General features: G+C 37.7%; 1 protein-coding gene across 1 annotated transcript in view; it reads left to right on the forward strand.

The window, feature by feature from the left end:
* MSR1 (macrophage scavenger receptor 1) overlaps positions 1-14,541 on the forward strand; it is an 80,000-nt gene that overhangs the window by 59,651 nt on the left and 5,808 nt on the right. The window contains exon 9 of the mRNA XM_066236661.1: positions 7,816-8,004. Within this exon, the coding sequence (XP_066092758.1) occupies positions 7,816-8,004 (189 nt within the window). The remainder of the gene's footprint in view (positions 1-7,815; positions 8,005-14,541) is intronic.

Raw genomic sequence — 14,541 nt, forward strand, 5'->3', positions numbered from 1 at the left:
GTACATTGAAGTAATATACTCTTAATCATAATTAAGTTAGATTCACTCAGTATCATCTGAGTGATTTTTTTAGTATAGTTTTATTTGAAGCAACAAAGTTTCATTCTTTATTGTAGTTGTTCAGTAGTTGAGCTATGAGTGTTTCCTATAACCATGATTGACTTTGCTAAGTAATTTCCAGTGCCACCAAAATATCGATTACCCAGCCATCCTGCATTCCACAAATTTTGAGGACCAGTTTGTTCTGTAGTATTGCAATAACACGGTTTGGGACCAACCTCATGCTCTCAGGTAATTTCAGGGACTCTTGTCGGAAAGAGTCTGATGAAAACACAGAAAAATTCTATTCTTCCAGGTCTCCTCACTTGAATCCCTGCCACCTCTGTGATAGTGGGTTTAACAGTGTTCCTAAAAATTCATGTCCACCTAAAACCTCAGAATGTGTTTTCATTTGGAAGTAGGGTCTTTGCAGGTTTAATTAAGCTAAAATGAAGTCTGCTGGATTCAGGTGGGACTTAACTCCAGTGACTGACACCTTTATGAGAGGAGGCCATATAGAGACCCAGGGAAGATCGTGTGAAGACAGGGACAGAGATTGGAGTGACGCAGTTGCAAGCCAAGAAGCCACTAGAAACTGGGAAAGGGCAAGGAAGGATTTCTCCTGGCCCCCAAAGGGAGCGGCACTCTGCCGACATCTTGCTTACAGACTTCTGGCCTCCAGAACTGTGAGAGAATCAAGTTCTGTTTTCAGCCACACAGCTGTGAGCATTTGTGACAATAGCCCTCATTTCTCCTCTTTATCCTGTCTTGGGATTTCCTGAAGATGTGTCTCTCTTGACATCCAGGGTTACAGAATCAAAACCGGTTACTTTTTTTTCAGAGAAATTTAACTTGTTTCATCAAACATCTGATATCTGGGTTGTACCTTTCATAGCTAAGTACTTCATTACGGTAATTACCTTAAATAAAGAAATCAGTTCCCTTCTTGGAGGAATTTTGCCATATTGCAAGGACTTCCAGATCAACTGGCAACAATTTTTAAAAATTTCTTTATTATATTTGGAACTCAAATATAGTAATTACTAGTGTAAAATATTTAATTCTAAATCTCAATTTAAATAAATGATATTAAAAATCCCATGAGGTTAACAGGATCATAATTGCAAATAAATTACACTCCCCAAAAGTCATTTTTAACCTGTTATTCACCCAAGCAGCAGTGACAGCCACATGCAGACAACCACCAGAGTTCACATACTTACCGGACTTCTCTTTTCAAATTAGAATGTTGCTTGTCTAATAAAGGTGAGCAGATTCAGAATATCGTTTTTCTAACTTTTAAGAAAAGACCTACGTAAAGCACTTTTATAACTCATTTAGGGCTCATGTTATGGCTCCATCAACATCTTTGTGAATCTGTTGTCTTCTTTAAATAGAATAGTTTCATACATAAAGGAAAGAAGGAAGAACATTTTTAACAAATAGCTAATAAATAGTCATCTACACACCACCTGGATTTTAGAGATACTAAAATTTTACCAGCCAAATGGCAGATACTTGGTTTTGAAGATATATAATTTTAACTAATGCAGTTGAGCCCTATTTATGCCTGTCTTCCTTGTTTTTCCAAAGTAAAACATTACCTTGGAGTTTATATGTTTCTTCTCATTCAGGTTTTTTTTTTTTGTTTTTTTTTTCTGTTTGTTTGTTTGTTTGTTTTCTGAAGCTGGAAACGGGGAGAGACAGACAGACTCTCGCATGCGCCCGACCGGGATCCACCCGGCACGCCCACTAGGGGCAACGCTCTGCCCACCAGGGGGCGATGCTCTGCCCCTCCGGGGCATCACTCTGTTGCGACCAGAGCCACTCTAGCGCCTGGGGTAGAGGCCAAGGAGCCATCCCCAGCGCCCGGGCCATCTTTGCTCCAATGGAGCCTCGCTGCGGGAGGGGAAGAGAGAGACAGAGAGGAAAGAGAGGGGGAGGGGTGGAGAAGCAAATGGGCGCTTCTCCTGTGTGCCCTGGCCGGGAATCGAACCCGGGACTTCTGCACGCCAGGCCGACGCTCTACCACTGAGCCAACCGGCCAGGGCCTCCATTCAGGTTTTTTATACATTTACTACATATGTGTGTGTATGTATGTATGCATCAATAGATGACATTGTATTGTGTGTTGTTTTACATAAATAAAATTAACTCTCATTCTGACCCTTTTTTTCTTCTCAATTTTATAAATTTCAGCTTTGAATCATATACCTGTATCAACAGTAAGGACATTAGTGAATATCCAACCACTACCTATTTTATTAAAAAAAATTTTTAAATAATATAATTATATAAAATTAGAAGATTATATATTCAACTTCTGTGCCATATTACAGAATTACTGTTAATATACTTTGATCATTTCATCCAGTTTTTTATATAACAACATTTTGCATAACTGAAATAAAATTTTTTAATATTAATATAGTCACTTAATATTTTATTACCTTTTCCCCCATTTCTGCATGATCCTTTTACAGTCACTTAATGCTTTTAAACTATCCATCTAATGTATAATTATCACTCTATTCTGAGATATTAAATATATTTCTGTTTCATTTCCTCCTTTAAAAATAAGTCTGCAGCAAACAAAATAAAAATAACTTCTGAACTTGTTAATTTTTGTTATATTTGGTGTTATTTCCTCAGTTTAAATTATAAAGCCTTTTGTAAAATATCTGCTCTATTGCATGTTTTTATTTGGTATCTTATGGTCATAGAAATATAAATGTACAATTAGTGTAATAAATATTTTATATATTATTTTTATTTTATATATGAACTTTAAAAATTATATAGAAGTTATCATACTACATTCCTCCCTCCAGAACTAAGATGTAAGAATAGTAATATTGCCTTTAAAAAGTTAAATTACAATGAATTAGAACAGAGAAAATGTCAAATCACTTAACCTGATTGAATGCATTAACATATATAAAGAAAAATGTGTTAACTAAAGAGCTTGCTGTTCAGCCCCAGAGGCAAAATCTCATGGCTATGTCTCATTGTAAATTAATAAATTAATTTAAAGAATAATTCACTTATTGTGATTTGACTTCCTATGAAGATTGCCCATGGGAAGAAAATGGCCCTGTCAAGCAGATACAAATATTCCAGTTTTTGAGGCAATTACATTTCTCCTTGTAAATTGAATTGACATTTATTCCCAGATTCTGTCTAACATTAGTCTGCTTTTAAGAGATAAATCCTCTAAACCTACAGGTTTTGGAATATGTAAGCCTTTTGATCAGACCTCCCCACCAAACCGTCCTGCCCGTGGGCCTCTCTAGTAGGCAGCCAGGTAGTTCTTTATCATAATAAAACCCTAGTTTATCTCAGTTAAATCAATCTTTTCTTTCACAATTTTCCATACTGCTCCTATATGGAGAAACTGTATTGCCTCTAGAGACTTGTGCAATACTATATTTTATTACTTCTATTGTTTGATATTTTAAGCATTGACCAATTTAATTCATTCAATTAATGCTGTTTGCGTAGCAAGAAGAGCTCACCATTCATTCATTCATTCATTCATTTGTATTCCAATTGTTTATCAAGTGACTACTACTGAAAATCTACATTCTGTCGGGTGTTGAAGAAATAACTGTAAACATTTCAGTCTAGTGGAGAAAATTAACTAGTTCACAACGCTTTGGTAGGTCAGCAATGAAGCAATGAACCCATCCAAACCAGGGACTGAGGGTGGAGAATGGGAAGAAGATGTGTATGGGAGAAGGGGCAGGGGTATCACAAAATAAAAAGAGCAGGCATGCAGGGGCTGAGAGGTGCTCACAGGATTCCACTGCAGAGCAAAGCAGAGACACTCACGACCTTCTTTCTCTCAGGGATCACTTGGCAGGAGTATCCCTACTGAAATCATAGTCTACTGTGTTTTCCCCTGCAACAGTGGACTTGGCAAGCTTACTCTACAAGGGCCAGAGCGAATATGCCTAAAGGTCTCTGTCACAACTGCTCAACTATGCTGTTTCAGCCTGCAATTAACTCTAGACAATATGCAAGCAAATGGCGATGGCTGCATTCCAGTCACACTTTATTTACATAACAGACAACAGGCTGCAATTGGCCCAGGGGCCATATTTTACTTATGTCTAGTATAGAAGAGTTTCTTCAAAATATGGATAATCATGTTTGGAAATAACAAAAGTAAAATAAACTCACATCTAAAACCATAGGTAGGTTTTGTCTGTTTGCAGAAGCTTATCCTAGTTAGTTAATAACTCTTTGAAAAGCATAAGCATTAAACATGAAATTAGTTAAAAACAAAAACAAAAAAACTAAGGTGATTAATATCACTGGTGATATATTCATTCCAATATTCTCTTCAGAAAATGAAAACCTCAAAAACTTGTAACAATAGAAACTTTATATTTCTATATCTTTTTAAAGAATGCACTATTTCTGCTAACTTTCATCATAACCTCAATAATATAAGAAATTTGAAGGTAGAATACATATTTTATTTAAGTTATTCCAGGAACTCAGGAAAATGTCTAGTCATAGTGTAATAATACAGAGAAGTTGCATTGAGACATTTAACTAAGAGCAAATATCATTTTCTCTTTTAAATAGCTGAAAAATTTAGTCTTAAGTTAAATGTTTTTAGTAAGTCTCATAAACAGTGTCAGAACAGACCTAAAATCCAGATTATCTGACTCCTGGTATTTTATTTTCCACTAATCTCTAGAGTCACAGATATGAAAAAGAACATAGGAATAAACAAATAGTGTAATTAATATTGCATACACAAAGAATATTAAAATGTTTTTTTGTGGAATGAACATATTGTCCTTTTCCACTCTAAACTCCTCTTCATCAAGGACATGTCTCTGACCTTCACTCAAGAAATACCATATAATTACAAGTCTTTGGCCCAAGCTGTTTAGTCCATAGATGGACATCTAGCTCAAACTAAGCCATAAGAGGCCTTCCCTAGTCATTCAGAACTGGTAGTGACAAAGAGACTGCAAAATAGAAAATTAGGAGTTATTAACACATTTTAGCATGTGAATTGGGGAGAGATATCCAGCTTCCAACAGAAGAAAATAATACAGCAGTTTAGCCCGACCAGGCGGTGACGCAGTGGATAGAACATCGGACTGGGATTGTGGAAGACCCAGGTTCGAGACCCCGAGTTTGCCAGCTTGAGCCCGGGCTCATCTGGTTTGAGCAAAGCTCACCAGCTTGGACCCAAGGTCACTGGCTCGAGCAAGGGGTCACTCGATCTGCTGAAGGCCCACAGTAAAGGCTCATATGAGAAAGCAATCAATGAACAACTAAGGTGTCCCAACGAAAAACTAATGATTGATGCTTCTCATCTCTCTCCGTTCCTGTCTGTCTGTCCCTATCTATCCCTCTCTCTGACTCTCTCTGTCTCTGTAAAATAAATAAATAAATAATAATAATAATAATAAAATAAAGCAGTTTACAGAAAGGCTTTTGGATAAAACTTGGAAAGAGAATCCTGAGAAGATTTGAGTTGATTCAGCTGTTCTTGATGCCTAAAGATGTATAACCTTATCCCTGTGTTCCATAGAAAATCCTGTGGTCCCTAACATACCTGATCATTTCCATTTCGGTCTGAGTTTCTGTTTTCAGCCAGTTACAAAGTAATGACTCATACAAAGAGTCATTCAGTGGATACATGGTCAATGTTTATCTGTGTTTATCTGATTTGAATCTGGAGAAAGTCTACATTAATCAAGTTAAGAGGAGAATTAAGACAGTTACCCAGGGAAAAAATACATAAAAATTATTCTCTTCTGAAACCTTTAGGTACAAGGCACAGACTACCCAATGGAGAAAAATATGTCTGGCCAAATATGTTAGTTTGATACCTAAGAAACCATAGCCATTATTTTCATTCCTATAATTAGCTGGCTAATTTCAGAGAAAATTCTGAGTCTTATAGAGAAAATGTAGATTGAGGCTGTTTAAAATGACAAAATGGACTTTGCTCCATCACCAAAACAGTGTAGTTGAAAGAGCCCATTGGCCTCTCATTTCCCTCTATATTAGTTAAGAGAGTGTCAAGAATCAGTAAAGTGTGGTCACATGTCTATAATTGATTTATAATTGAAAAATATTTAATTGAAAGGTAGGCATAGGCATGCCCAAGCATATTTAGCCATAAAAAATTCAACAGAACTTACTCGCCTTCAAAATTGCATGAGCCCGACCAGGTGGTGGCGCAATCGATAGAGCGTCAGACTGAGATCTGTAGGACCCAGGTTTGAGACCCCGAGGTTGCCAGCTGGAGCATGGGCTCATCTGGTTTGAGCAAAACTCCCCAGGTTGGACACAAGGTCGCTGGCTTGAGCAAGGGGTCACTCTATCTGCTGTAGCCCCCTGGTCAAGGCACATATGAAAAATCAACCAATGAACAACTAAGGAGCCGCAATGAAGAATTGATGTTTCTCATCTCTCTCCCTTCCTGTCTGTCCCTACTGTCCCTCTCTCTGAGCCTCTCTATATCTGCCATAAAAAAAAAAAATTACATAAGCATAGGGGATTTGGAAGAAATCTACAGCAGTTCTCTTTGAATAATTGAAACTAAAGGATTGTATAAAAGTATTGGTGGGTGTGTCTAATTAATATGCCTTCTCTTTTAAATATATATGTGATCTTCTACATTAGTGGTTCTCAAAGTATCGAACCCAAACCAACAGCATCAGTACCACTTGGGAACTTGTTAAAGACACAAACTCTTAATGTTCTACTCAAGACCTACTGAATCAGAAACTCTGGGGATGGGGCCACCATCTATGATTCTAATGCATACTACTATTGATTGAATTGTGTTCATCCATTCTTCTCTTCCCCTTGCCCCCATCAAATTTATATGTTGAAGTCAAAATTACTAATGTGACGCTATTTGAGGGTGGGGTCTGTAGGAGATAATTAGATTTAGATGTAGTCATGACAGTTGGGTCTTCATGATGGAATTAGTTCCCTTAAGAAATCAAAGGGCTTATTCCTTCTCATTTAAAAATTGTCTAGGTTTTTTTTTTGTCTCATTCAAAAAAGAAAAACATGTTCAGACAAAAATGGAGCCTTCTAATAAGAAATATTCTTTCTATTTCTAAATAAATGCCACTCTAGTTATTCTGTTTCTCTTGATAGAAGATAGGATGTTTGGTCATCTATTTTTTTAAATTTTATTTATTGATTTTAGAGAGAGAAGAGAGAGAAGGTGGGGAGGAATAGGAAGCATCAACTCCCATAGGTGCCTGGACCAGGCAAACCCAGGGCCTCGAACCAGTGATCTCTGAGTTCCAGGTTGACGCTTTATCCACTGTATCACCACAGGCCAGGCTGGTCATCTATTTTTGTGTTTATGATATTATAAAATATCTTCTCCTTCACCTCCTATACCATTGAAAATCACTGGATTGTGTTGTCCAGTTTGTGTTAGTGTGTCAAAATATTCACTTTGTTATTAAAGGTTCTAAATAGTATAAAAAAATCTACATAAAATTTAAAAAGCTCATAGATGTTAAATTTTAATGTCATTGGAACATAATTTTTAAAGTGTTCTCAAATATGTTACATAAATGTTAAAACAGAGAATCTTAGGTTTTACTCTTCAGCTTTGAATTCCAGGCTTGCAATTAAACTGTTTACCAGTAGGTGGTGCTAGAAAGTTTCAAATTTATTTCAATAGTAGCATCTACTAAAGAAAAGACCTAACAGGATTTTAAAAGCAATATGAAACTATATTAATATATCATTAACGCTTGCTTGTTTTTGTTACAGCTTCATCTAAGACAGTTCGACTGGTTGGTGGTAGTGGCCCTCATGAAGGCAGAGTGGAGATTTTCCACGATGGCCAATGGGGTACGATTTGTGACGACCACTGGGAACTGCGTGGTGGACAGGTCCTCTGCAGGAGTTTGGGATACCAAGGTGTTCGAAATGTGCATAAGAATGCTAATTTTGGACAAGGTAATTTTTTTAAATTTGATTTAAAAAAATAAAGTATAGACATTCTCTAAGATGTAGAATCCAGTAGAGACAAACTTACAGGATTGGAAGAAAAATTCTATGTGTGATTTTTTTTAATGGCTTTCACAAGAAAGTAGAAATGAAATGAAAAGGCTATTAAACTCAGATGACATATGCTGTCACACACTAGTTAAAATTTAAGTTTTATTTAGATTCAATTGGTTAGTTGGAGAGTACTAACATAGAAGAAAATAGAGTGATTGCCAAAGTAGGACAAGTGAATTTATTACTTGACAATTAGAATTTATAAAGTGAACAGGTGCAGTTCTAATAGCAGGCATACATTTGTCATTCATGCTGACCTACTCACCTGGGAGGCGATGGTTAAAATTCTTCAGTTTTAGAAATAACAGCATGTGATGCTCTCAACATTCTTAGGACCTGCCTTCATTAACAAAATAAAATATAGTTTGCCAATTGTGCAGATAATTTAATCAACATGGGGAAATAGCTCAACCCGAACAGTGAAAAATACACTAACATGACTTTTATCAAGATGACTTCTACCTTATGTTATCCAAAGAGTTGACAACTCTGTGTTTAGCTTTGTATCTTTAAGGAACAAGCCTGTGGTAGTACAAGTTATTAATTTCTTGTATCTAAAAATAAACCTTTTATCTGTTACAAAGAGAAAACCAAATTCAGAGCAACAGCAGTATCACCTTAATTAGGTGTACCTAATGAACAACGTACCTGAATTAGAGGAAACATAAGGTTTGGCAAAATAGTCTATGGTAGGAAAGAAAAAGATGTTGCACCTCAGCTTTATTTCATCTCTGAGATGTTTTGCCACAGACGTCAAAGCTCTTTTTCCATTGACGTTTCAAACATAGATGGTGAAGTCACGGTCGGAGACCACTCTTTTAAGACTGCGTTAACTTGACCTGGCCGGTTGGCTCAGTGGTAGAGCGTCGGCCTGGCGTGCAGAGGTCCCGGGTTCAATTCCCGGCCAGGGCACACAGGGGAAGCGCCCATTTGCTTCTTCACCCCTCCCCCTCTCCTTCCTCTCTGTCTCTCTCTTCCCCTCCTGTAGCGAGGCTCCATTGGAGCAAAGATGGCTCGGGCGCTGGGGATGGCTCCTTGGCCTCTGCCCCAGGCGCTACAGTGGCTCTGGTCTTGACAGAGCGACGCCCCGGAGGGGCAGAGCATCGCCCCCTGGTGGGCAGAGAGTCGCCCCCTGGTGGGCGTGCCGGGTGGATCCCGGTCGGGCGCATGCGGGAGTCTGTCTGACTGTCTCTCCCCATTTCTAGCTTCAGAAAAATACAAAAAAAAAAAAAAAAAAAAAAAAAGACTGCGTTAACTTGAAGTTCTAGTCGCACAGGTAAAATATTCTTTGCCGCACAGCTTTTATTCATGCCTGTTTCTGTCTGTAGGGATTTCTGGTCCCACGTGCTGGTAAGAGGAAGAAAATGTGTTCTAGAATACTGGCAAGAGCGTGTTTTCTATTTAAATAGGTAATGGAACAATAGAGTTTAGTCTCATGTGAAATTATTGTCATTATTATTTTTTTGGCTATATGGGGGCAGTTCTCTCGAGTTTTTTTCAGACACTGACTAAGACGAGTGTCCGTTTTTATTGAGGCTGTGTGTTTATGGTAGCTGGCGATTCTGTACATTGTACTAGAGTGTTATATTATAATAAGACAACAAGACATGTCAGAATTTTGGGTTTTGTTTCACACTTTCAAAAGCCTGCCGAAATGAATTGGAAAGAGCAAGTGCTGGATGACGTCAGCATTGATGTTTACGTCTCAGACCTTCAATTTCTGTTTTCAGTACATGAGAGTAATAATCATACCATGCCAGATTTATTTTGAATCTTAAAAGAGCTGGCATTAAAAAAAAAAAAAAAGTGTCCAGAACAAAGCCTGCTTCTTAGCATTGCTCAGTTGTGGAAAAGATCACCACAAACTGTAATTACAGGTTTATTTTTCATCCTCTTTGAAAGGCAGAAGATTTAGGTCTGTATTCTAGTGTACAGTGGCAGCAGTGATTTCTCAGGGTCACGAAGTGGAACGTGACTTCCTATTATGCGGAGAGAGGTGTGGCTGAAGTGTACCAGGCAGGAACGCGGATAATCTCCCGCTCCACCCAAGGAGCCGCCCTCTCGTCTCTGCGCACTGCCTGCATGGAGTTCAGTACCAAACAAGTGGACAGTGATTTTGAGAATTTTAAAATAATGAAGCAAGACGAGCTGGGAAGATGTAGTAAAATTGAGGTTTTGAGTTCTGAAGAAAAAGAATCTCAGAAATAAATTTCACGACCTGCTTCATTGTGCGTTTTATTTTAAGAAACAGGCTTACATTGTAAGCTGATTTTGGATTAGACACAGCAAATAACCTTTTTATGCAAAGCTGCTTAAACTCCTCCTTATTTCCCCACCCCTCCACCTTAAATTTACAGTTTCACTCAGGGGGAAAAGAAAAAGCAATTTGGAATGCGGCGTCGAGGCGGGAATCAGAAAGATGAGTGGTAGCGTCCAGGAGAGAAAAAGATGCATTCGAATTTTAATTATTTGTCATTTCTTAGGACAGTAAAAAGAATCAGATTAATACTATGTATACATTATTCCAAAAAATTGAAACAAGAAGGAAAAAAAACATTTGAATTTATCCTCTTTGTGTAATTCCCCCATTAAAGACAGAATATAATTTTGTGGATGCAGTTTTTCTTCTCTCTTCTTTTTCCTTCTGGTTTTAAAACAGCCAACCTGGCTTACCCGAGATAATCCTTGTTAGCTTTAAGAACAATTAGTTTTGCAGCTGCGAGAAAAATGATTCATAGGAATAAAGCTTAAAGCATGCTCCTTAAATAGGTTCCTTTGTTCGGATGCGCCTTTTGCTACAGTGGAATGTTCTTTTTCTTTTTCTTGAGTAGACAAAAAGGTTAAATTAAGGAAGCACGCAGAGGCATTTTGTTTGCCATCGCATGGCGCTGGGAAGTGGGAGTGAGTCTCTTCTCTCCCTGTGCAGGCTCCTCAGTCTCTCGTCCCAAGGGTCTCCCTGCAGCAGACTTGGACGGTGGTACTCCCAAAATTTCTTCCCGGCCTGTCTGAGCCCCTGTGCGAATGCAGGACGTAGGGGCTGGACCAGAGGCAGCTACCACTTACTTCTCCTCAGGTTGCAGAACTTTCTGCTGAGGCCCCAAACTTGAGAGCAGAAACAATAAAAAAAAATCTAAACATAAATGTCATCTTTTATTCATTACTCCGTTTACATTCCATAATCAGTTTTCTAAGTGGAATTTAAAATATTCCATTTAGAATGTACAAGAATAAACTGAAGGAGATAAAAAAAAATATAACTATACCTCTGAACTATGCTTTAGTAAATGTGAGGAAAAATAATTTCAAAGGTAAATAAAATATCTCAATGGGTCAGATTTAAATTCTTACATACTACACCACACACGATGAAAATTTTAAAAGATGTTTACAGGTTCGAGTTTATGGAACCCGATATAGAGCCTTCGGAATTCTTAACATATCTATTTTGTTACATATGGTAATAAAGACAATATAAAATCGGAATAATATCATAGAACAAGTGCTTATTACACAATCTCATTTAGTGCACATGGTGCCTGTGAGAAACAGATGTCATGGTCCCAGTTTTTCACAGAGAAAGTATGTAAGCTGTCAGTTGTCACAAAACTTGCCCAAATTTACGCAGTTACTATGGTGTTTTGGGTAAGGGGCTTTCTTTATCCTTAAGAACTTCATGTCTGAAGGGCTTGCTTTTTTGAAATCCTAATAGAATTTTAAAGGTAAATGACATTTTAGAGGGACTTTAGCCATACACCTTTATTTTGCACATGTAACACACTAGGGAAAATCATTTTTTCAGAAGCACAAAACTGGAATCCAGAACTGTAGTCTGTTGAACCATTCTTTGTTCTGATTCCCATTCCATCTTCAACGTTGATTAGAGAAAAGAAAAAAAAGAAAAATATGTTTTTCTTGAGAGGTTGTTGATACAGTACTTCTGTATCAGAAGTCTTAAAAGTGATAAAAACTCATGTCACTCAACCACAATTAGACTTAATTAAATTCATGCAGATTTTTAATCATTTGTGATTTCTACCCCTCACGTATCTGTCCAGCAGCTAATCCCACACCTCCTTTCTGCTATATATCTGGCTAATGTATAAAACCTGATTCCCCCCCTTTTTTCATAAAAGGTGATGGGTTACTGAAGATTCGGTTTAAAAAACTTTAATCCCTCAAAGAACAATAGTATCTACACGTAAGAGAGAGAGAGAGAGAGATGGAAGGGAAATGATATCATCTGTCAGGCATACTCTCAAGGATCATACACTAAGCTCACAAAGTCCAGGGCCGTGGACAACACTTAATCATTGTCTGCTTCTGGAAACAACCAGTCAATTTGTCCCCCCACAGCCCTACAATTTTAAGGGACAATTTTAAGCCCTACAATTGAAGGTCTGTAGATAATTGGTAGGTAAGTAGGTAGATAAGTAGGTAGGTTGGTAGGTAGATAGATAGATAGATAGATAAAAAGATAGAGAGATAGATAGATAGGATTAAAGAATAAAAACAGACACATCAATTTTGCATCGGTTTCCACTAAATGGAAAGGATAGTTTAGAGGCAAAAATAACAACGACAGTAGCAACAACAAAATACTTGAGTAACAGTTATTACCTAAAGAAATAATAATTTTTTTTCCTTTGAGGTCTGCATGAAGATCAAACTTTATTTATTTTATGCTACCTTAGCATTAATTGTTAGTGAAGAAAACAATTTGGAATGATATTAAATAAAATGTTCCCTTTGGCTCAATAGTCCTGAATATATTAATATAAAAATAAGAGGAGAGATCTTTGAAAATCATTTTTATAACCGTATTTGGGCTTCTGTGTAGTCGATAAATATCACCAAGGTTTAAAGGTCATTGTGTTTTATTGCTTGGCTCTGTTCTGTGTGAGAAAGCCAGCCATTCATTCTTTCTGCATCTCAGTTTATTTCCCTGTGAAATGGAGATAATTGCCATTATTTTACAAGATTGTTAGGAGAGTCAATTTTAAAAGTCATGTGTGAAAGGACTTAGTATGTTCACTGTATCTGAAAACATGTTTGCTGTGTCTGAATCTTTTCCTCGTTGGAAAAGATCCGAGTTACTGGATGGTGCAACATATTTCTCATCGCCGTGGAATAAGAGCTAGGAGTTCTTAATGCAAGAGTCAGCTCTGCAACTAATTACACATGTGACCTTGGTTGCTCCATCTGCCTAAAACAGAAGCCCTCCCTAGGAGGTCAGTCCAAGAGAGAATGGCTTTCGATTTAGCTCACTCGTGTAGGCCTTCAAAACATCTGTTGAACGCCTGACTCCAGTAACGCAGAGCATCGCAGTAAATCATTGATTACAGACCCTGGTTCTCGGTGGACGCAGGGGTAACGCTGCATCGTGCATTAGCTACGTGACCTTGAGCAAAGTTCCTTCTTGTTTCTGACTTTTACTTCCCTCCCACAGTAAAACACGGCACTATGAAAGCACTTATCTTTTTAAGGTTATTTGAGGATGCAGTGAGATAATAGATCAAAAGCACCTGGAATGTTTCTGGCCACATTGTAAATTCTTCAAAGAGTGGGCTTAAGTGTTCTTTATGATTACTATGGAATGATACTCTGACATTCATGAGTTCTTCTATAGTGGTTTCTAAAACCTTGTGCCCTCATGTCAGCACATTGACTATATAATATCTATCTTGTGCTGCCCCTGCAGACTTGGCCCTGCTAGTGTTGCAGCAATTGGGAGATCTCACTCCTCATTCTCTTCCTGGAATGTGAAAATTCTGCCCTGCTGAGATCCAAATCCAATGACTAGATCTACAAAGTGTGGAGTGGGTGCAGGTGTCATGGTTCCTTGGGCACAGAAGCCATGGTACCCTACCTTTCTCACACTCCCAATAATGACAGAGACACAGCTTTCACAAAAAAATTTTACTCATATTTATTTCTACAATGTATAAATGTCCATAAATGTGATAAAAGCAATGTATAAATGCCCAGTCTATATCAAACTAAAAAGCTTTTGCACAGCTAAAGACAACAAGAACAGAATAAAAAGACAAACTACACAATGGGAGAACATATATGACAATACATCTGATAAGGGGTTAATAACCAAAATTTATAAAGAACTTGTAAATCTCAACACCAGGAAGACAAACAATCCAATCCAAAAATGGGCAAAAGAGATGAATAGACACTTCTCCAAAGAGGACATACAGATGGCCAATAGGCATATGAAAAAATGCTCAGCATCACTAATCATTAGAGAAATGCAAATTAAAACCACAATGAGATATCACCTCACAGCAGCCAGAATGGTGCTCATCAACAAAACAACACAGAATAAGTGCTGGCGAGGATGTGGAGAAAAGGGAACCCTCCTGCACTGCTGGTGGGAATGCAGACTGGTGCAGCCACTGTGGAAAACAGTATGGAGATTCCTCA

Source organism: Saccopteryx bilineata, chromosome 6, assembly GCF_036850765.1.
Source record: "Saccopteryx bilineata isolate mSacBil1 chromosome 6, mSacBil1_pri_phased_curated, whole genome shotgun sequence".
In the NCBI taxonomy this organism is placed as follows: domain Eukaryota; kingdom Metazoa; phylum Chordata; class Mammalia; order Chiroptera; family Emballonuridae; genus Saccopteryx; species Saccopteryx bilineata.